This window comes from Triturus cristatus, chromosome 2_1, assembly GCF_964204655.1.
Source record: "Triturus cristatus chromosome 2_1, aTriCri1.1, whole genome shotgun sequence".
Taxonomy (NCBI): Eukaryota; Metazoa; Chordata; class Amphibia; order Caudata; family Salamandridae; genus Triturus; species Triturus cristatus.
In genome coordinates this window covers 844,392,313-844,417,362 of record NC_140581.1, presented here as the reverse complement: position 1 = coordinate 844,417,362, position 25,050 = coordinate 844,392,313, and the positions used below count along the sequence as shown (strand labels likewise).

The 25,050-nt window shown below is 41.6% G+C and overlaps 1 protein-coding gene across 1 annotated transcript in view; it reads left to right on the top strand.

Annotated features, from left to right (window-relative positions):
- Positions 1–25,050, top strand: part of SLC1A1 (solute carrier family 1 member 1) — a 309,344-nt gene that overhangs the window by 182,595 nt on the left and 101,699 nt on the right. Inside the window, exon 3 of the mRNA XM_085632941.1 lies at positions 14,627–14,719. Coding sequence (XP_085489067.1) covers positions 14,627–14,719 — 93 coding nt within the window. The remainder of the gene's footprint in view (positions 1–14,626; positions 14,720–25,050) is intronic.

Genomic DNA, 25,050 nt, shown 5'->3' with positions numbered 1-25,050 from the left:
CTTCAGTTGTGGTAAACCTCAGACTGTTATTTATTCATCATACTGTTTAGTGCCAGATGGATTGAAAGATGACAAAAATGTGTATCACATCATGCACTTTACTTTTTAGAACATGTGACAAATTACTACAGCAGAAGAATATGGCCTGGCAATTTCCTAAAAGTAGAGAGAAATTCCAGTAGTTATTTTAACAAATTAACAGGCCCAACATCTCATCAAGAAGTGATTTGACAAGCTTCTTGCAATAAAACTGCGGCAGATTCATCGAGTGAGGTGGATACATCCCAAGTCTTTAGTAGCAGACAGATGGAGTAGTTGGAGTAGTTAACTCTGAAAGAAACGTTGCCCTCATTTGCTCAGCTTTTCATCAGGTAGGAGATGCAAGCTGTGGTGATATTTTTACTACTACTTGCATAGCTGTGAGACCAAGTGAGGCTTTCTAGAAGCCTGATACTGGCCTTGATACCCATGGAAACTGGACCGCCAATGTATTTTACTGCAGCAATGAAAAATATATGTTTCAGTTTTTGAGATGGGAGTGCCAGCTAATGCTCAAAGTAGTTATTGTCTGTGTTTTGTACTTAGGCCAGAATAATCCAGAAGTCCTGCACAAAATGGAAATGAGCAGTTGCAGTTAGCAGCTCTGAGCTGTCCAAATGTATGGAGAATGTGGTAAAAGAATGGGTGAGCAGGAGGAATGGTTGGGTCTGTAGTGAGAGGCCTTTCATGAAGGGGTACCAAGAGAGGAATCCCAAAGGCCGCACATATCAAATTAGTTGAATTCTCTGGTGGAGTTGTCATTGTAGAATGCAACACAACTGGGAGATACCTAGAGGGTTTGGAAAACAGGCACATATGCCTCCCAGTTAAAAAGACATCTGAAAGACAACAATACCTTGTTTGTCGGACATTATTTGCCACCTGTCACAGTAACTTGTGCGTTGCTTGCTGTGCCTCGGTTGGCTTGGTGTCTTAAAGCAACAATCCAAAGCAGTGGTTGTTTTGAAGTCATCTGGTGGAGTGTTTAAAACGGAGGATCTGAATCTTCTGAATCTAATACGTCCCCTCCCCCAAAGCCTCCCCCCTGTTTGCTGTTGGTCTTCTTTTTCATTAACTAAGAAAATCTGCTCAGATACTAAGGTCCTCTGGGGAGAATTCAGCAAAAGATAAAGAAACACTGTAGAAAAGCGACAGCAAAACAATGCTGTGAGCTGGTGACCATGGTGTAACCTCATGAAACTCCTCACACCTTTACAAGTCAGGTGTTATTTGCGCAGTAGGTACATTTATAGAGAAAGGACACATCCATACTGTTCACAAACAACGTGCCTTTTTAGTGGTATTCTGACTTACGACAGCGCAACTCGGTCTGCGCTCTCTATGCATGTGCATGAGCTGAGGAGCAGCTGCTGAGAATTCTAGTCTTCTTGCAGTTCAACCTATGAGAGGGAATCTGGAGTTTCTCCAGGTAGCAGATCTCTGCCCTTCCTCTTCCCCTCCATTCCAGACAATGTTGAGTACAGGGAGGGTATAAGCTTCTAAATGAGTGTCCTTAGACAAGGCCACCAAACACAAAGAAGTGCCCATCGCTGGCACTGCGCCCTGCATAGCTCAAGTCTGTTAGTGGCTCCAGATGTGGCAGTCCGACATTTTCTCACTTGGATGGGGGCATCGAGGCACTCGGTGGGTGGAGAGAATATGATGCATCTAATGTTTGAAATTTTGAATAAATCTTTTGGTCCTTTCCAACATTGTTCTGCTTATTAATCTAAATCAAAATGTGCCAATTCGCTAAGCTGTTGTGTTATTGAGCAGATGACATTTGTATGACATAAAAGCAAAAGGTTATCTTTATCAAATAATAACAACAGTGAAGAATATTCTCTTGAGCTGAGCTTCCACAAAAACGGAAAATCAGCTAATAGCAGCGATGCACGAACAGCAATTACAAGACGCAAAGACAACCGAAAACAATATAAGATTGTTAATACTAATGAGAACAGGATAGATTTAGAAGCAGGAAATGTGGTTTAGACTCATTATGTGCTGTGCTCATGCACTCGCCTTCTCACACGGTCTGCAGACGGTGGCCACAGCCTGCAGTTGGACGTCAGCATGATAACATAGGGGTAGCGAAAAGGCCTACTCCGCTTCCAGACCCACACAATTCCCCTTTGCATTGTCCTTCTTAAATGATAGAATTCATTTGTCCCTGTTTCATCGTGCAGCCTGCCTCCTGCTGTTGACTGTGTGTAACACGCCATGTTATGATTTAAGAGCTCTTTTCCACTAATCAGGGTTTCATTATTTTTAATACCTCCATATCTCCATCTCATGCGTGCTCCTGGTTATTTAAATTATTTTTTGAGTAAACAGAGGTGGATGAGGAGATGTGATCTGGTGGTGTAGATACTGGACATAGAAACTGAAAATTAGGTTTCTCATCCCAGCTCTAGATCAAAAATGGTGTCATTTAGAGTGGATCCATTCCAATCCCTCCTCCCCGAGAATCCACCTGTGAGGTGTAACTGTTTTAAAACCAATGAGAATTGTACTGCCATGTACTGTCCTTCATCCTAAACTACAGACACAGCTGCTGAAATGCACACCATGCTCGACATTGCCCGTGCTACTGTACATATGTTGTCTGTAAATTTTCTGGTCTTCCTTCGAGTCAGATCTGCTCTATTACAAATACGTAGACAATTCTGAGGCGGCATTCCTGAGTATCAAGATTGCCATTCCATGTGGAATGGGAACGAGACATGGACTGGTCGATGGTGGCAGAAAATACAGTTTACGAGACTAGAGGTTGCCCCAAGAAATGGGAGCAGATCTGGAGTAAGTAGAATACACACAAGGTACAGGTATGTGCCCCAGCTACATCGAGAAACAAAAGGACCTCCGGGAAGGGAAACATGATAGAAAAAAAACTAGCAATCCTGTAATAACATGTTTCAAGACATAACCTGCAAATATGGATGCTCGGTGTAAACTGCCTACTGTGTTGTCATGATGTTGAGTGCTGTAATATCCAACTGTGTATTGATTTTCACCAGTAAAACAGTTTTAAGAAAAATTGCCATTCCCATAGCGTCTTAGTATGGCGCTGCTTGGTATCTAAGGGTGCATACTGTTGTTTGCAGGTGGCAGGTTGTCTTAGTGGTGGGTGTTGCGTAGAGGGGGTCCCATTTCTAAGCCTTCCTTCAAGCCTGTATGAGAATATCCACCGCAGTGTCAGAGTGTTTCTTGTTCCGTGACGTGTTAGTTCTGTCTCCGTGTATTGTCAGTGTCTGTGTGTTGTGTGTCCCTGCTCTGAGGTCCAGTGGGTGACTACCTTTCCTCACAGGGTCTTGCAACCTTCCAACACCCAGTGTGAACAGGTTTAGTATGTGACAAATGGTGTGTTTGTTGGTATCACTTGGTCCTAGTAGGAGCATAAAGTGTATTTCCATTCTTGACGCCACTTTCAACCCAGCTCATTTGACAATGCTCTTCCAGGCATGGTGTTTCCTGTCTCAGTGTGTTTTTTACCACAACATTTGAGTAATTATTCACTCTATGTGATTCTCTCTTGTGCTGTTTCCATCCTAGATAAACTGCATCACTTTAGGAGTTTGTTTTTGAAAACAAAAAAGTTTGCTGAGTGGCTGCAGGAGACATGGCAGTTATTCAACAACGTTTCAGTGCCCTAAGAGGAGCCGCAGTGGCACTTCTGAGGGCATAGACATTTCTGCCAGATAGGTACAGATCTTTAAATGTGGTGATTTGAAATCCGGCAGAGCGGCTGAGCACATGCCTTCTATGCCCTGGTGGAAAGGGGTACAGCCTGCCAAAGTCGAAATAACCCACTTAGTCGTTGGTGATGTGGCCGTATTACATTTTTCTCTTCTCTGTTTATCCTTCTGTAAATTAAACTGTATAAGAAATCACAAATCCATATGAGGTTTCACAAGAGACCTTGGTGGCACTTCAGTGCACATTGGCCTACAAAAGGTCTTGCTCCAAATATCTATTAGGAGATCCCAGTGTGTTTATATATGTGGTAGGGTGTTTGCTATGAGCTCATAATAGCAATTGTAGGTTTAAAATATCTTGCTTGGTCCTGCAGTTTGCAGCATTGTGAACAAAACATGTTAGATATGTCGACCTCTGTGGAACAGGAGAAAGCAGAGAGGTCATAGGTCATTATCGGTCTTCAAGACAATAGTCACTGCCTTAGAGGTAGCAAGGACCTGCCAGTATTTTCATGACGATAAATCGAGCAACTTTTCAATTTGTGTTTTTTACACGATTATGCTGTATACTCTATTTTCTCTAGTTAGAAATGTTCGGAATTTTCGTACTGGTGTACAAGCACTACTTTAAAAGAAAAATTACAGAATGAAAATTTCGGATCCAAAATGTTAGCCTCCACATTCCTCCACTTTAGTTGCCGTCTGGTTCCTCAATAGTACATAAGATTGTAAGCAAATTGTTTTTTTAATTAGACTTTTTTTTTTTTCATTCTTGTTTTTATTTTTTTAAATTTACATTTCCTGCTACTGCAACCTTGTAAGTTTAATATCTGTGCAAACAAACACACCTAAACAAACTCAAAAAGGTACTTATAAAACCGCAGGCACGGGAACTTGGATGGGGATCTCCATGTTGCATGGAAATCGCTGTGTTTGGTAAACTAATGCACTGAGCTATTTTGCCATCTTTTTTTTCTTAATGACAACATGTTATTGATTTTAATCTAGTTTTATACACCAGACTGTTACACAATTGACCATGTAGAACAGCAGATGCCCGACTGGCTGAGCCTGTGACATTACATTGCAAGGTTAATAGGCACAAATATAATAATAACACATCCCCCTACTTCCGACCATCAGCTGCATTTGAAAAAACATAAAAGGAAAAGTTGAACTGTAAAATGCTTCCGGTGCACATCAACCTGAACATGAGTGCACTTCAGCGTAAGAGCTGATTGGCCAGTCCTTCAATTATCAATGTTCTCCATTTATAGTTCCAATTTCATCACTTCCTAGTCCCTCATTTTACCTGCAGTGCACCACATTCCATTTGACCACTTCCTTTAAAATAAAAAGACCATCATGGACTGCTGTTGCTCATAGTATATCATTGTTTTACTATTCCCAGGTGGCCAACATGTTGGTTCTAAACGAGACATTCATGCTGGAACTTTAAAGCAGCTATTTACTTTGTACATTACTTCTGCAAGATGGATACCCGCTGCTATGTTTAGTTTTGTTAGTGCAAACATATGCCCCCTGTGTTAAGAAGGCAGCATGTTTTCTTTTTAGGTCGAGCCTAGACAGCGCATGCGCTGTAACAAGACCTGAAGTAAACAGAATATGGAGGGTAATCCCACCTGCCGCTTGGCATTGGTTCATTCAGGTGTTGCTCTCCTGGCTCATTATTGGGTGGCGTTCCGAAACGTCACATCCGTTTTAAGGCAAGCAGCACGGACCAACTACAGCTTAGTTACGCTGTAGGTCTGTATCTGCTTCGTATACGGACTACTTTGGTTTTTTAAAACTGCTGTGGTCAGGGACGGACTGGGAACCAAAACCGGCCCTGGCAAAGTGCTAGGCCGGCCCCCCCGGCACCCCCACGGCGCCGCTTTCATATATTTCTGGAAGCCGTCTGCTCAGCCTGCTTGTGCGGCTACGTTGTCACCGACTGTACAGTGTTAGGTTTCTGTTTCACTTCATATCTATATTACTCATTTCTTATTACCATGTTGCCCGCTTCACCGGCCACCATGCGTCTAACTTATGTGCACAGGCACCGTGATTTCTATAAGCACGGCGCCGCTTTCATATATATCCGGAAGCCGTCTGCTCAGCTTGCTTGTGCGGCTACGTTGTCACCGACTGTACAGTGTTAGGTTTCTGTTTCACTTCATATCTTAGTTACACAGATGGGAGCGCTGGCTTCAACGTGTGCTTAAAGTCTGGAATCAATAAAAGGAAATGTGAATTCAGGTATTCAGTGTAAAGTAAGTCCACTATTTAATGTAACAATATTTATTTGAAAAAAACAAAATTGGAAGCGTGGGATTCAAACCCATGCTACCAGAGAGACTGGAGCCTAATTCCCGCACCTTAGACTGTTTGGCCACGTTATAACATGTGCGGTTTGTCTTCCATTTGCTTATGGGTCTGCCCTCTAGTTTATTGACGGCAGTTTAGCTTTTCCCAGAGCCAAACGCTATTTCACTATTGAGGCCGCAAAACGACCCAGTAAATGCTGTTGGAACTGTCTCCCCTTGGACTGCGAGTGCAAAGCCATGGCATGCGCTTGCCACTGTTCAACCACAAACATGCAGCGTGTGCTCTGTCAGAGCGTGTACACTACTTCCATAATACAGCAAAGCACACCTCCACAAACTGCAGCCTCGCGGCGCTATGAACTATCCGATCCCTTGTGTGCATCTGGCATGACGTTTACCATTAAAACCAGCAACTCAAAACCATCGTCACTAGTCACGCCAACAACATGTAGAAACCTTAAATGAGGGGAAGAACTGGTGTTTAGTAGCTAATTGATTGACTTGGGAGCAAGATGTAAGCAGTTCTAATCCTTGGTTTTCGGACACCAAATTTTGTGATCTTGGGTAGCAACTTTTTCACGCGCCTAAAATTCGTGTTGCATTACGCAGTTTGTTCACTGCTACAACGATACTTAAGCATCTCATGGCCATAAAAAATGTCATTTGAGTCAAGGCATTTTGGCATTGGATACACCTAGAGCCTGGGTGGTAACGGAAAAAGCTTTGATAACTGGGGGAACAGCTAAATGCGCCTATAATATTGTCAAACATATTATGCCTAGGAGAATGCAAATCGACTGGTAGATTCTCCACCGCATTTAGCACGACCTCCGCAAATCCTAGCGTTTTCCATTACCACATATCTCTCGACCAGGGGCTGTGTTTCCCTGATCCAGTGGGAATAATTCATCCAGTCCTGGTTTTTCATTAGCTTTTATGTTATTTTGGGCATTTTTATATAGCGCAAACTCAACCCGAAGTTATTGGAGCGCTTTAGATGAGCATCAGTTACATTACAAAATGACACATTCATTTTTCGGCAGGAACAGGATTAAGGGATTCGCCCAGAATCACAGGATGTTGAGCTGACGCCGAGACTCGAATCTGGTTCTCCAGCTCCAAAGTCGTTAGCTCTGGCCATTACGCCACCTCCTCTCCCTGTAGTCCTGATAATTGCATTATACAACCAGGAGTAGTACTACCAAATTGCAAAGAATTAGCACTGACTGGACAAGCAGCTCACACATCGAACTGAGATTCTTGAGTGCACTGGTCTTAGACAGCTTCAACAATCACAGATACTTTTTATCTTCTTGGCGCTCATTCGTTTGTCTTTGCTAATCTGCCTTAAAACATTCAGGGGTTTCTGACAATCAACTGAGTTTAGGGAGAGTAATTAGAGGCTGTGAAAATGAGCGAAAATCAGAAATGATGTTGCATACTGTGATCTCCAGCATGGAGGGTGCTTTCTCAAGGATAGTGCCCGTCGTGACCACTATTGAATCCAGGCTCTAGGAAAGCAAATGACCGATTTGGAAAAGATATCAGAGGATGTCATAACTCAGCCAGAAAAAACAGCTGCGAGCCTTCAATGAAGGGGCAGGAAACAGGATCGGAGTGGCATGTAAAACAAGCATTTGCAATGCAATAGGGCTCGCATTTGAGCTATTGGCTTTGTAAATGACAATGCCTTTTATATATGCGTTTTGAAAACCTGCAAGTGGTCCATAAACAGACCCTTTGTACTTATAGTCGTTGCTTAAGAGAAGCAAGGCTGGCAGTAACTGCTCCTCTTTTACTGCCAGCCTTGCTTTTCTTAAGCAACAACTATAAGTACAACGTGTGTGTTTATGCACCGCTAGCATGTTTTCAAAACACATTAATAAAAGGCATTGTCATTTACAATGCCAATAGCTCAAACTCTTGCAAATGCGAGACCTATTGCATTGCAAAAGCTTGTTTCTACATGTATTCTTTTAATTTACCTTGCATACGTTGTCCAGTTTGTGCATGTTTTATTGCAGTTGTATCAGAGGGGAAAATACAAGAATGAGTCAGTGAATGGATGAATGGATACATGAGTGCAAAGATGAGTGACTAAATGCATGTATTGTGACATATGGAGCGCCTATACTCATCACTCACACAAAAGGCACTTTCATTCATAAGCCAGACCTGTTTGTTTTGCTAATGTTTTTTGCATAAGAGAATAATGATGCAGTTCAGCCACGAATGAGGACAGTCCTGCTGGGCTGATATCTTGTTGAAAAGGGGTGCCAGAATTAAACACTACCATTCTGATTGGTGTTTGAAGGCCTCAGGTGGAATCATGATTGGGCACAGGACTTTCCTGGTATGTCATTGATTAACTTCTTTTTGTTGTCTTCTGTAAAGTTATCCTGTTATTCTCTTCTTAATTTGTGTCCTTCATCTGTATTTGTTGTCTAGGGGTTGAGTGATGATGAAGTGCCATTTGTGGTTCAAATTTCTGCTTTCTTCAGGACACAGCAGTTTCTCTGGATCCCTTCTTCTTTAATTCTCTTGATGTTGTAGCTTTTTTGACTGTCTTGAGTTCCTTTGAGATAGCCCTGGCACAAACGACGTCCTTGAGATCCTCATTTACTTGTTTACACTCCTCATCGAACTAGGTACCAAAATGTACTATCTTTGGTAATCATGATCCTTTCTCCCCTGGGTTCTCATCTCTAAGAGTTTAATTGAGATTAGATGGTGTGTGTAGTATAGGCAGCCAATTTCTTTGGTGGGTAACCTCTTTCATTAGGTGTTATTCTTGTTGCCCCATTTTTTACAGTTTTGATTGCATACTTCGAACCACAGTTTGCCACTGATTGCTGTCCAGCTCATGATCTCCAGGTGCTTCCTCAGCTATGTTTCCTTTTATGTTCAAGTGGAGGGTGTTATGCTTACTCTCCACATTAGTCTGCTGTTTTAAATCCTATACCATCAGTCTTCCGCTGTTAGTAAAATATAACCAATTACTATAAATGTACCACATGTTTTATGGATTGGGATATGATGGCCATTATTCTCATATGATTTTTTTGTAATTCTTTGTATTTAATTTTTTCTGCAACATTAATTAGTCTGAAATATATGTATTTTGAGCGAAGATCAATCCTTCACTTGCACAGAGGGATTTTAGGTATTTTAATTTTGCATCATACGTTTCAAAGTTGTAGCACAGGCAGGGGATGCATAGTACATTTTTTGGCGCAAGTGTTGACACATAGTTATTTCCTCATTCTCCCACCTTGGTATTGAAGTCAGCACAAACCATGATAAAAGGTTTTGACTCTGCTGGTTTGTTCATGGCTTTTCCAATGACACCAGTGAGTTTAATGTAACCCTCCTTTCTTCTCTGCTGTACGAATACATTTATTTTCCTCAGCACAGAATTGTCAAGCTTAGTGAAACTATGCATTTCATTGTTATTATGTTGATTGTTCCATAGTTTGGGGCTGATTACGATGGCGGTCAGACCACCACAACATGCAGTTGGTGGCAGTCTGACCGCCTACAGCCCTCCGGTCCGCCAGCATTATGATGCTGGTGGTCGGACCACAGTGGTTGGAGTCCACACCGTCCCCTCTGCCAGGAGCTCAGATCCTGACATAGCAGAGTAGCCGCCTGAATAGCGGCGGTGCCGAGCCAGGCACCGCATCGGGATTTGGATATCCTTTTCTGAGAGCCTTTACATGGTGGGAACGCCGCCATAAAAAGGTTGTCGGAAAGTGATATGGGGGGCCCCAAACAGGGTCCCCTGGCATGACAGGCCACCGGGAAGTGGCTATGGGGGAACATGTAGTGCCCCCACTCACCTCCCTGCACCAAGTGCCATGCACTGTATGGTACATGGCACACAGTGCATGGGCCTACTGGTGGCCTGCAAGGCTGCGGCATGTGCTGCAGCCGTTTCCATTGGCCACAGCATGCCACCGCCACGGTTCTGACAGCTTTGCGACTGCCAGCCCAGCGGTCACATCAAAATAGAGCGGTCGGAATGCCGCCTGCTTGTCAGGCGCTTCCTAACCACTGTAATAGCAGTCGGTGGTCTGACCGACTGCCATTGTAGTCAGCTCTTTGGTTTGGATGCAGTTGTCAACCCTGCAGGCTATGTGGAGGCTTCTGCTGTTTCTTGTGCCGTTCTTCAGTGTGGTGCATTCTGTGTGATTTATGTTTGTATCTTCCATGACATTGCAGTCTTTGTATTTAGCTAGACCATGCTCCGTATTCAGGGCCCCTGCAATTATGTGGCAGGGGGCATCAAATTATGTGGCAGGGTTGATTCAAGTATGCCAGAAGAAAAAGTAAATTATGCAGCATAATGCAGCACATTTATTTATAGTATATCTTCATTATTATATCATTTCTACACATGGTAATACTGTCTGGACACATATTTCATCTCTTTAATACCAGTTTAACCCCAAATACAGAATAAACAACTGGAGGATGACCAGTAAACCTTTGTGAAAGACCTTCGACAGTGTGCGAATACATGTTGCAATGTTTTAGTAACTTTTGATGCGTTTGAGCTTGAAGCAAAATTTATTTTTGCTAAAATCTGCAGATTATGCAAACTTTGATGGATTATGTGGAAAATGCAGCAAATCCACAATTATGTGGAAAAAAACACGGTCCCAGAATCACATAATTTCAGTGACCCAGTCCACATTATCAAAATGCCATCTCAGAGACTTGAACTTGCTGTTACGAACCCATGAATGGGTGATCAACCTCCGGAACCAACACAAGTGATGAGCTCTTAGAGAGAGTCTTCAATAAAGTCCAAGGAAGAGTTTTGCTTTCTCATCAGAGAGCATTCAAGTTCCAAATTGCCTGAGACAGTCACTAGCAATGAATTTTCCCTCACAATGGTGATTTCATGTCTGTGCTTGGAAACTACTTGTCTGTCATGTCTTGTCTGTCATGCCCTCCATCGTTGGTCCCCAGATTCACTAGAATTTGACTGCATCGTTTCAATAGTATGTCAATGTGTGACATCAATGACAGGGTGGTTGGAAATATAAAATTTCTACGCTGGATCCTACATTCCTTTTGATACTTACCACCAAAGCCAGAACTGAGCGCCAGTGCCTGACTCATGAAATAAAAAGTGTACAGAACTGCAGGTCTGTGGTCGAGGCAAATCAGCTATCCAATGGATAGAGTTGTCTGCTATCTTTAGAGCCTGATTACAAGTTTGGCGGACCATTGGACTGCCAAACTCGCAGTAGAGGTGCGGTGGCGGTCCGGGACTGCTGCACTAACGGTCCAACCGCTGTATTAAGAGAATGGCAGTCAGAGTACTTGGGGACTACCACATCCGCCAGGGATCCACGATCCCTGGCAGTGGCACTGCAGTCTGGGGAAGCAATATGCATGGCGATGCCGCTGCGGAACTGCCATGCATATCACGAGTTTCCCCCCCACCAGCCTTTTCGTGGAGGTGAGCCTGCCATGAAAAGGCTGGCGGTGGGGAAACGAAGGGGACCCGACAGGGCCCCCTGTTGCCCTCTGCATGGGACATGACACATGTTGTACCTCCCTGTGTGCATGCACCCCTGTTTCTGCACTGCATGGACTGCACAGTCCATGCCGTACAGCAACTGCCTCCTCGCTGCCCGCCCCCCAGACCATGAAAAAACTCATTTTTCGGATGGCTTTGTCGATGTGGGAGCAGTGGCGTTGCGGTCCGCTCCCACACTGCCAAAGTCAAAATCAGGCCCTAGGTCCTCACCTTCAGGCCTTATCCATCTTGACCATAAGAAACAACAGAGGGAGTGCATAAAACAGGTTTTTGGTGGGCTTGGCACATCTTTAGTTCCTGAGGACAGATCTATGCCTTCTGTTATTGATGGTGGTATTCATTCTGGATTAGAAATTGTCTGGAGTGACTATCTCAGTCAACTTTTTCAATCAGCACAAATGTTCGTACTGAAGAAGGAGATGTTCAGATTGATTTGTTTCAGTTGGTTCACTCGTTGCTTGATCTGCTTGTGTCCAGCAGGGACCTATTCATTTCATGACACATTTGCAGGAGGATGTGCTATCCGGGTTCTCTCATTTCTCAGCTCATAAGCAAAATCAGGAGTAATGTGTCCTAAAATGGAATGTCATGGCATCAATTAGCAGAGGTGCCAGAATGGTTCCTGCTGTCCCTGAGTTACCACAATATTCCAGCCAGACCCTGGTCTGCATCGGCTCCCAGAATGGAGCCAGAGAACCACAGGCTTATTATCAAGGGTTTTTTAACCTATCAGTCCAGGCATCATTCAGCCTTTAAGGTCTTATGGCAGACAACAAAATTTCATTATTAGCTGGTATACCGCTAAGAGATTACAACCTCTTTAATCTGATTGTGTAAAATCTCTGTAATTTGTGCATGGTGGGTTTACTCTGGGCTTGGCTGTTCATGCATTCAAAGAACAATTGGGAAAGGCAATTTAGATGTTTTCGGTAGTGAAGCATTACTCTACCCGCATTGGTGAAAGTATTCTTTCAAGCTGTGCACCACTTTGGTTTATTCTCACAGGTAGGATTTCTCCCTTGAGTTTAGGCCTTTACAGCGGCATCCCTTTGAACCCTTATAGGTGGTCCTTTTCTTTGTTTCAAGGCTTTGTTTCTGGTGCCATTACTTCAACTCACCTTTTGCAAGCTACAGGCTCTGCCATGATCAAATCATAATTTTATCTTTGTGCCAGGGGCTTTGTTGCTCTGTCTTTTTCTGGATTTCATTTCTTAACGTTTGGTCAAATGTTACCTACATGATGAGGCACTCCTGTGACCCTTTCTTCATCCCTGACAGAATCTCTAGGCTCTTAAATGCACTGTTTGTGGATTAAGCGTAGGTTATTTGTGAAGAAAGTTGTCCATGGAAATAATGAGTTACTGCGTGTGATAAACTGTCATGCAGGTGTACCTGTGGCATTGTATCCTCTACATCAGAATGCAGTGTGGTGTCCATGCTAGATATTCCTGAATCAGACTCTTCTAACCCGAGATTCAGACCAGATTCTAAGCATTGCTACAGTGGGGCAAACACAATGGGCCTTGTTACGAGATGGCCGGAGTTTCCAGTGGAGATACCGGAGGGCCAGAATTAAGTTTACCGTCCAGTATCTCCATTGGAGAGTCCAGCCACTATGAGGCTTTTCTCTGAAATGGGCAATAACTGCTCTCACCTGGATTTACCAAGTACAATCTGCCAATAGATTAAAACCAACTGCATTTGTCCTGTAGAAGGTGGAAGAAAACAATATGATCCCACCTATATATTTTTTGTGTGTTTTTCTACTGTTACCATCTGAGGAGTAATGTGGTATGCATTTGGGTTAGAGTAATGTGGTAATGGTTTGGGTTAGAGTAAATGCAGAAGAATGATAAAGGAATTTTGTATGTGATATAAAGTGATCTCAAAATTAACGTTGTGAAATCAGTTGCAATTCTATGCTATGATTACAGATTGGATGTTTTTTGCAAGATGTGTATGGTCAATATTTTTCCAGAGACAGTGCAAACGAGATGCCATTTTGCAATGGTTGTTGTACAAAATAAAATAAAAAAATGTAGGCTCATACTTGAAGACACATCTACATGCTCATTTAAGGGTGGCCTTCTTGGATTAGCTTTTGCATTGTCCACAAAAAAACATTCACAGACAGCCCCTTATGCATGCGGGCATATGCAGTCGTACACACAGGTTGTCAGTGTACAATGCTTTTCTGTAAAACATGAAATAAGTATGTGAGCGATGCACACATACCAAGACACACAAGTTGCCCAGTAACCATGTGTGAGTGGTTGCCGGGCTGCTATAAGTAAGTATAATACACATTTGAGGTTAGTAACATGAAGAGGTCTTGGCTAAGGCCAGACCTAAAAAATTGACACAAGCCATGTCATTAAAATGCATTTAAGGTGCATTATTTTCTGTGCGAATGATGGCATTGTGCTTTTGTCACTCATACACAAGTAACCAATGGCTGAAGTGGGCTGACCAATTGGTCCATTCAATGTGATTTGGTAAGCGGAAGCAAAATGTGAATGGCGCTACCGTAGACCAATGGCTGAAGAGGACTGAATGAAAGGCCTTGAAAAGATGTTTTAGGAAAGATAAATGATTTTTGGCTAATGACTCCTTTAAAATCTAAACAGTGTTAGGGTAGTATTTCATACAATAATTGAAAATGCAATCAAACAAAGTAGTAAGGTTGGTTCAAAAATATGTCAACAGTTTCAATGCACTCAGTCTTCCATCTAGAGTATTAATTCATGACACTCAGACCCTGTTTCTGAACTAGGAACGTTCAATGTGTTACATTCTGGAAAGAGGATCAATGTCTGCCTTGATGGTCACTTTTCATAGATAGGGCAACCAAAACAGCCACGCCAGCCTATGGCTTTCAGTAACACTGTGGAAGTCCTGGTCCAGTGAATTGAAAGCTGATTTTTCATGCTAGCATTGTGCTCTTTTATGACCTAGAAAGTTTCTTTTTTTCTGATCCAGCTGCAACACTAAGACTTATCTTCCTTTTTCAGGTGTGGCTGCTCTGGATTCCAGCGTTTCTGGCAAGATTGGTTTGCGAGCCGTTGTGTACTACTTCTGCACTACTGTGTTAGCTGTCGTTCTAGGTAACTAAAAATTCAGCTTCCATTACAATGTGCTAAGCCAGTGAAACACAAATAATGATTACTTTTCATTTTAACAAATATGCCGATTAATCTTTCTTTCGAAATTTATGGAAAACAGTTTGAAGTCAACAAACAAAACCACTTAGCCAGATAAAAACTGCATACCAACTTATACTTCATGATTATGATTTCACAACTCTTAGCTTCTTCAAAGTTAGATTGCATAGTCATGACAAATTGATCAACATCCATTACACCCTTACCAGTGTAATTTTATCATTATAAACCATTAACCTTAACTTTTCTTCGATTAAGCATTCAAAATGCTACTATAGATTATCAAAAATGATACATGATTGTGAAACAAAAACATTAGTGTGAGGTTTAGGCAGAGCGTCATAAAGGCACACAATTGTGGCATCTTTGCACTGTACACTGAATAGCTTTAGGTTCATATCCTAGATCCTTCAATGTACTAATAAAAGACAATCGGCTAAGGTGGTCATTACATCAGTGGCCCACAAGTGCATAGCTGGGAAAGAGGGGTCTGATCTTGATAATCAATGGTTAGGCTAAATTTAATCTTGTCTAGCTCCTCAAACTTGTTACTAAAAGTAATTACTCAGGTTCCTCTGTGGACCTTTTATCTAGAATAAGTTGCGCGACTAGAACTTACACATGCAAAGAGATTTGTGAGTCAGGCCCATTGTGTTCACTTTATACATCTCTAGATGATATCTCATTTTCAGTTTTTTACAAGGCTCTGCATAGCAAACTTTCAGAGGGCTAAAAACAAATTTGAGAGGTGTTCATAAATGGACTACCAAAATGGTTGAATTAAACCACAGGTCCTATCAGGAAATGTTCAAGGATCTCGTATGATCCACAGTAGGAATGAGGGTGGGAGATATGATAGAAAATTCCAACTCACACATGGAATGAAGACAGTATTATGGAATAGGAGTGAGCTCCTAAAATTAGTGGTTACAAAATTAAAATTTACAGACAAAAAGAAGCAACAGAAAGTGATTTTCCCCAAAAACTATTTATATGTTTATGACTATATGCGATGTTCCTTAAGTTGACAGAAGGACTGAGCCAGATGTTCAGAGGGGATTAGAATATTCTAGGTGTATAAATGTTGGGAAGTTGGAATTTGACGGTGCCATAATCTAGCCACGAATGTGAGATTGTTAAAGAACTAGTTATTATGACAATCAGATTAAAAGTTAGCTTGTGTTTGTGCACTACTATGTGGGTTTTAAAATTCATTTACTTTCCTAATTGGAAATTAGAATTTAAAAATTCCATGATTAGTACTTTATAATTAGTTTTTATTTTTACTACAGTTTATTATCACTAGTTGGAAAACGTAGTGGGATAAACTGAGCATTGATAGATTACCTCTGTGAAAAAAAAAGTTGTTTTCATCCAGAGTCCACCAATCAAGAGTTGGAATGTTGAATATTGTGCACGGACACCTCTATCTGGTTACACTTAATTGAATTTTATTTTATTACTTCTCTGTCTTTATCGCCCTTGATAGATCTATCTATGTACAATCTTCCATATCATTTAGGCAGGGGCTTATTAAATAGAGCAATGTTTCTGTGAGGCAGAGAACCATTCCTTTCTGACAGGTGGAAAGAATACGAACATTTATGGTTTTGGGGCAGGTGACCTGACATTAGTTTGCCATTTGTTGAGGACTATGGCTTTGATTGGGCTCTGAGCATTTTTGTCTGTAGTGGTAGTCACTGTTTGGTTGTTATCTGAAAGGAGAGTGAGCAATGAGAGGTTGTGATGACATTCTGTCGGTGGTAAAATGTTGGCCTACAGCTTAGTGATGCCCTTTACCCTTGTGAGTTAGGTTTTGAATTATTTATTCTAGGTGATATATGAGGTCTGCGGCTACACTGTTAGCATCATGTTGGGTCTTTCAATAATATTTACCATTTTCTGTGGTTTTACTAGAACTGGTTATCATTTACTTAGGTCTGCATTTTTTGGTAAACACTGTTGTATGCTCTCCCCCACTGGTACCGGGAATTGTTTGGTTACAATGGCTAATCTGTAAAGAAAAGTAAGTGGCAAGTCCCAATTTACTGATCAGGAGGCCACTGGGGCTCACACCACCCACTACCCTTCCTAGGCTTGCCTAATGCCAGTTCCGGTGCTAACCTCCACACTGATACCATTTTGACATCTTAGATTGTTCCAAGCAACCTCGAGCTGTAAGGATGGTCTAGACGCTATAGTTAATTCTAGTTTTGATGTATCTGAATCTGTGAAACGCTTAGCTGGTCTTAAAACAAGACAAACACCACACTGTGGTGGACTGTCATAATCACATGTAGGTGTTTAGAAAAATTTGCGGATGCCAAGCACCAGCAAAAAACAGCACAAATTAAGCGCTGGTTGTATAGGATTGTAGTGTTTAATGTTCCAAAGCTTGTCCTAACTTGGCAGTTAGCCTTTAGTCATAGTTTGTGCTTTGCCTTTAACAAGGGTGAGCAGTTGTCAAGATTAGTATTTAGAAATGCTTAAACAAAGAAACATGTGGGTGCCGTGGCATGGCTGATTGATGTAGTTTCTCTTGCAGAGGGTATTGTAAGATGTGGGAATGTCATGAAGTTTAACATTTCATACCTTGTACTATCTAGGGTATGGATATGTGGATTGAATTAGTACACTTGCATTGAGGTGAATCTGGAAATGATCCACCTCAGGGTACTATTAATAGTTGTGCTCTAGCGCCAGCGTAGCTTAACATTTAAAATGTAATACAATAGCACAATTTACTCATTGGCCCCCATTACCAATGGCCTCTTAATTCCAGTGCAAAATGAGGAATTACCAGTGCAATCAGAAACAGAATCACTGATTTTCCAGCAATTCCTAATTTTTTTGTGGACTCTGAGGGTCGAACTCATAATGAGCCAGATATTCCATCCCCCTGAGTTACCGGTGCCCCCTGAAATGATAACTTCGGAGTTGGGGAAATTCCGGTCGGTTTGTCAGGCCACTCATAATGATGGGCATTCTAGCAGATCAGGTCATCAGTCATTTTTGGAAGTTATTGGTTCTTAGGTTAATGAGCTCCTGATTAAAAATTCGTAACTGTTTCTTCGTTGTGAGTAAAGCATAACTGAACTATCATTGATAGATCCATGCTAAGTCGCACCATAAGATGGGTGAGTTCAATACAAGCGCCTCGTTAACGCAGTATAATTGGCAAAGTTGATTTCTATACAAGGTTCAGAATTGTTTGTTGAGCATGATTCATTTTGACAAAGATACTTAAATGTATACAGTCCAGTAAAGATAACTAGAATAGGTTATGGGAAAGATTATTTACATTAGTATGCTCAACAAAAATGTATCAAAATGTATATATTCTAGCAAAGTCTATTATAGTAATGATTCTTACAATTATTGAGTTATAGTTAAAAGCTTTTTGCATTACTCCATTCTAGCAATGTACACTGAAAAGGTTAGATTTTAGAAACAGCACGAGGTCTTTCAAGTTATTTATTTGTAGCACAAGTGATTGCACTCATTTATTGTCGGTAGGTCACTAAATGTAGCTCATTAGTTCAGGGTTGACCAGGCATTTATTTAAACATTGATTTTTCACTGGAGAGTTGGAAGAATAGACTCTTTGTTGATTGGGAGGTCTATTAGGAATCCCTTTGTCATTGGAAACATAGTCAGCTGGTGAATGTCCTGAACAGCATTCTGTAGTGGGCTGGCCCCACGTGTGCAGGATGTACAAGTAGACGCTGTAGACGTGGCCAGGTAAATGTAGATGATGTTTATTGAGATCTTAGGTGTAGAAGTAGTGAACCTAGAACAGGCCCCAGATCAGGCTCCACAATAGGCCCCAGCATAGACCCCAGCATTAGCCCCACCAGGAGCAGCCTCCTAGCTGCTCAGCCCATCTTCCCAACTGTCTCAGTCCCACACAGTATCTAAGCATTCCACCCACACTAACATTCTACGCGGAACACTGACGCTGGCTGAGCAGCTAGGTACAGAATGAAGGGAACATAATAACATGACCTGAGGATACTACACATCCTCTTCCTTTACACTGAAAATTAATAAAACCTAAAATAAACCCAAACTGCTAATAAGTAAACAAATAAATACAGAAATGTACACAAGATATGAATAGTCCATAAACCCAGGAATGCATGTAGAAATACATCACGAGAGGGAAAACAGACACACTAAGGAGAAAGGAAAGATGCAAGCATAGATCAACACACTAACACCATCCCCTTCCCTTAATACTGAACAAAGAAATTTTTTAAAAGTGAAATAAGAGCTCACATACGACAAATGAATATGATACCCAGAGTAGAATCCTACGGGTATAAATGTCTATGGGTAGAACAATACCCAAGGAAGTACTTCTCACGTGAGAAGACCCTGACGAAAACTCAAAACGCCAACCCTCATGTAAGGGACACTATGGGACTAAAACCCACGTGTTTGGGACTAACACCCAAATTTAAATAATACGTCACATGGGACTGAAACCCACTGACACGTGCATAATGTAAAACCGACATGCAGCACGGTGTGGCATCAAAAGATGGCTACACACACACAAGACAGTGAAAACGTAAATGAAAGGACTGATACCCAACATACACGTAAAGGTGGGACTAAGACCCCCTTTAAACTTAGTAAATAGGACTGGTACCCATTACTAATGACATAGGTGGGACACTAACCCCCTATAAATAGGTAGGACTCTTACCCCCTATAACAGAGTAAATGGGACTGACACCCAAACTCAAAGTGACAAAGGTGGGACTAAAACCCCCTGTAAAAATGGAGCTAAAACCCATTCCCAAATAAATTACTGTGAATGTGGGGTGATGGGACTAAAAACCCACTCCCATCCCTAAGCAGGGATAAAACATTTTATATAAGGGTCATGGGACTAAAAACCCACCCCTATCCCTTAAACAGGGATACGTAAATAAGAGACATGGGACTAGTACCCACTCCCATGCCAACAAACAATAACTTGTACATAGCGATAAAACAACGTTGGCATACAGCAAATCATAAGACATTGTAGAAAGAAATAACCATTTTTGCAATAAATTAACTCTTGTGAAACATTCTTTTTTTGCATTAAATTCTTCCACTTATGAAAAAAACATTTTGCGTGAAATCTCAAAAACATGTACCACAAACTCGTAATTCAAAAGTCAATGGTGTGCCTGTCACCGCGACAGGCGTTCCAACAAAAATAATTTGAGCACTTCAAATTCATGTAGTCGCACACGCAGTTTTGAAACTTTCAATACACCGCTTCGTCGCTTCATGAATTAATGGTGAGTGCTTACTGGTGACCCTTTGATCGCTGCTACCATCAAAACACAGTACCTTTAAATACGAAAATACCACTTGTCTGCTTCTTCTTATTTAGTTGTTCTTTTACTATTTTTTTCCGTTTGCTGTTAGTTACGCCGATGCGCAAATTCCCCTCAGGCTCTCACTGCACAGATAGTGCAGCACCTGTGCCCAATCATCACCGACTTTTTTTTCAAATAACTTTATTTTTGCGCACAAAACGTGGTTGGCAATACTCCTCAAATTCCCTACGCTGGCACTGTCATTGTAAAAATATACTGCTTGCATACAACGTGGTTGGCAATGAACTAACATGACAGTCCCACGATGATTACACGTAGAGTCACGCTAGTGCTGGATGGCTCACGGCACGTCCATGAAACAAAACGACCCGCAACATAGTTTGGAAACGTCATCAAAGAACAGATGAGAAAACTCTATGACTCCACACTTCGCGAGATGTCTCGTGCTCGCGTTTTGAAACTGCAATCAAGCCGTTTAACTGTCACAGGTACAAATGACCATAATATTTACCATGCTGAATTCCATTTTAAAAAATTACTTCAAGTACGTCAATATAATGTAGACTCACGTAAACTTTCACTCATCTTGGCCGATGGTTCCGTTTAATGCCTCATAACACTCACGAAATATGCCCATAAAGTTACTTGCAATGAGTGTACACCAAACTCTCTGGCAAGACGATAGCTGCACTTTAAGAAGGTGAAGACTAGACGACTCACTTACCAAGGTGAAAGTCATTCTAAAACTGCTTTCTTTGTATTACAACACCAGTGCTGAAGTCGGGTAAACAGCTGTCGTGCATTACTCAGAAACACGCTGAAAAGTTGATCCTCATTTTCAAATAAAACACCTCACCCACTCGATGCAATCAGTGATTACCTTGATTGCAGAGGCACTCTCCATTAATAGTGAGATGCTAGTTGTTGCTTGTACACGGTGTACCCTTTTTTTTTTAAGTTTGGTTTTCTTGACAAACCTAGACACTTTTGTTGATAACTTTCTGGCTGTTGAAGACACTCAGATGACAACACAACATGCCTGGGTTGGACTGTCCGGTGTGATGGACACTGGTGGGGCAGACAGGCATGCTTGACATATTTCTTTTTCTTCAACTGCGTCGCTAAACAGGTTTCTTTTCTTTTCTTTAAATTTCTTGACGCTTGTTTCTTTTTTTCCATTTTACATGACCTTGGTTCTTTTCTACACATTCTCTTTGTCCACTCCTCATTCTTGGTTGCCTTCATGTTACCTTTTGCGTGAGATTTTCTCCAGATCGTCGCCATAAATGTAGTGGGCTGGCCCCACGTGTGCAGGATGTACAAGTAGACGCTGTAGACGTGGCCAGGTAAATGTAGATGATGTTTATTGAGATCTTAGGTGTAGAAGTAGTGAACCTAGAACAGGCCCCAGATCAGGCTCCACAATAGGCCCCAGCATAGACCCCAGCATTAGCCCCACCAGGAGCAGCCTCCTAGCTGCTCAGCCCATCTTCCCAACTGTCTCAGTCCCACACAGTATCTAAGCATTCCACCCACACTAACATTCTACGCGGAACACTGACGCTGGCTGAGCAGCTAGGTACAGAATGAAGGGAACATAATAACATGACCTGAGGATTCTTTCAAAGGTAATGTGGTCAAAGAGGAGACATGAACTTAAACCATCCTTAGGATATGGTGAGTAGATGGCACATTGTTAAAACTAGAGACTGTGTGGGGTCTGTGTGTTAAACGTTCTAAAGGAAATCAGCATAAAAAATCACATAGTACCTATATCACACCTATGTGCTAAAAATAAAGCAGCAGGTTGCTTCACCTCGGATCCTTGCCTAGGTAACTTGTTTTCTGCAGATAAATCTATTTGCAGAATTCCACCAGTGCAACTCCATCCATTTCTATAAAAAAAATAGTCATGTCGAAAAGTTAATTTCATATAGTTGTAGCCACTTTGTTTTTTCAGATGTTCAGGTTACATAGGTTCTGTCACAGCAGTACATGTGGGTGTGAATGAATCTCTTCTCCCGGCCTTGCCTCCAGTGGATCTCTGCTACAGCCAGTATGTATTGACTTTGGCACTTTTACGTAATCATTGCAAAGTAAGCACCACAGCCCTATGTGTACATTCTGGTGACTATCTGATTATTTCACCAGGTACTTGCACCTGTCCGTTTACTAGTCATAGACTTCTCAATAGGGATCTCCTGTTACTCCATGCCCCATGCGAGAGAGTCCATTGTGTGCTTTCTGTGCATTATCTGCTACGTTGACGAGCCCTTTTACTTTACATATCAGCACAAAACTAACATTAAGAAATTATGCTGACTTCCAACTATGCGAGCTCTGAAAGGACCTATAGATCTTACACATTAACCTTGGAGTGAAGCTTCCCAGAGCCTTGATCATGGCACTCCCGGATGACTGGATAAGGCTCCCTAGGCTCTCAACTACAGCAGTCAACAGGCTGAAGTGAGTGAAATATCAGCTCCCTCACCTGCCTTATCAATAAAAAGCACACACATACAAACCCTACCTTAAAGTTACTCCACCTGCAGGGTACTTGTTGCATTTACAATCGGAGTTTGTTCACTTCACATACAATTAAAATAAGGTCACTGCCATTGCTCATGCATATCAATGTTCGAGCTTCATTTAGTAGCTACACTTTTGGAGTGGCAGCATTTTAGCTCCATCCTTCTACTTTTGGCTAGGCCACACATATATTTACATTTGGCCTTATGTATTCGTGTGATGCCATAATTCTAGTGAAATATGTGCACTAAATATATGGCAAATGCATTTATTGTGTGTTTTTGATATATCTGCATGCATACTAATGTTTTTTCCTTTTCAGAAATGTCTTCTATAGGTTTAGATTGTAAGGTGTGCACTAAAATGGATTTAATGCAGTGCATTCGCCAGGGATTAGGGAAAATGAATTAAATGTTTATTTTGTAAATTGTGACCAGTTGTTGATTTCGTTTAATAATACATGTATCATATATAGTGCACCATATAAGAGTACAGTATAAGATGGCTTGATTTCAATATTAAAGATTTCATTTATTGAGCTATACGTAGGTTGTAGAAATATTATATGCATCCAAAGAGAAATGCTGAGTTTGGGCCTTAAGCTTACAGTCGAGGCATTTAATGCTAACGTCAAAGTTGTTTTCTGGCATATTTTCAGCAGATTAAAGGCATTTGTTAGTTAGTGAAAAGCACATTATATTTCTGAGATAGTGAGGTGAAGAAGAACTGGCAAGATCGAACAATTTTAATGACTAACAAAGGGAGTGTTACTGTTACAAGTTGGTGCTATCGGGCAAAGGGAGTAAACTGAGGATGCTTTGGAAGCAGAAACTGGAATGTGGAAATAGTGTTCATGGCGCCAAGCTCTTTTCTTGGGAACTGAAAGATACTTAGATGTGTATAAGGTCATGTTGTCTCGAATGTTCTTTGTGCTATTTAATTAGTGAACCCACCTTGAGGTTAGTCAGATTCCCTTTAAACTTGGAGAAGTACAGACCTCTCTTGACTTTTTTGATTGTGTGACTTCATGCTATACATGATTCCTTCCTAAAGAACTTCTACAGAGGTTCTGATGCTGACACCTTTCTTACTTCTTTGATTCAACAGGGTCTTCCATATCTTTAGGTTAGTGTAGGGTTTATTAGATGCTGCAGATGTCTTCCATGTATGGGGAGAAAGATAGAAATCATTTGTCCAGCCATCAGGTTCTTTTCCTCCTATTTTGCATCTCTGCAATGTAGATACTTATATGCTCTTTGTTTTTGAGGACCAACACTGTAAGGTGTGCTGGCCTTCCTTTAATAATTCTATATTCCCACAGCATGTTTTAGAGATTGAATTATATTAGTCTGGCTTTGCGTTTGCAATAAGTCTTTTAACTTCAAGTTATGTTATGTGTTAAAATTTTTTAGAGCGCGTAGCCGGCCCAGTAATAGGGCTTACCAGCACTAGTCAATAAAAAAACTGCAGAGAAATGGTGAAGGCCAGGTCCAGTGTTTTTCTGAATTGCAAATGGTTCTGAAGGGAACTGATAGGGAGAGGGAGCGTGTTCCAGAGAGGTGGGGCCTTAGCACAAAAGTCGTGGCAGTGGCTCTTAGTCTCTTGACTCGCAGGATAGTGGCCAGATTAAAAATGGGCAAACGTAAGGGACATGATGGTTGATATAGAGATACCAGATTGGACAGGATAGGGGCTCACAGGGAGTGCAAAATCTTATGGGTAATACACAAGGTTTTGAAGTGTATACGCCTATCCACTGGGAGCCAATGCAAATTGTGGAGAAGACCAGATGCCGAGCACGAATTTCGGAGGGAGAACAGCAACATGGTTGCAGCATTTTGTCTCAGCTGGAGTCTTCTAGTTACTGATTTATTGACTCCCAGGTACAGAATGTTGCAGTAATCCAACTGGGATAGGATAACTACCTGAATGAAAATGTGATAAAGTCAGAAAAAAAGAAACCCAGAATAGGTTTAAGCCCTCTCATGAGCCCAAAACACATGCCTGCTGCAGATTTGGTCAGTGCTTCAAAGGATAGAGTGCTATCTACTCAAACTCCTAGATTTTTGATGGTTGTCTTTGGAAGGGGAGAGTGCCCTAAAGAGGGAGGCCACCATTGTCGCCCCAAGAGTGGGTATCTTTTCCTAAAAGGAGGATTTCTGTTTTGCTCCTCTTAAGAGGTAAGCAGTAAGCATCCATCCACTCTGCGATGGCAGATATTCCTTTCTGAAAGGTGGCCAGGTCTGGCAAATGATTATCAGAGAAGGAGAGCAAGAGCTGATTGTCATCTGTATATGACACCAGCATAAACCCCAAGGTTTTGACGACCAGAGCCAGGCGTTGAATGTAAATATTAAACAGAGTAGGGCTCAAGGTAGAGCCTTTGGAATGTTATGATACAGACCA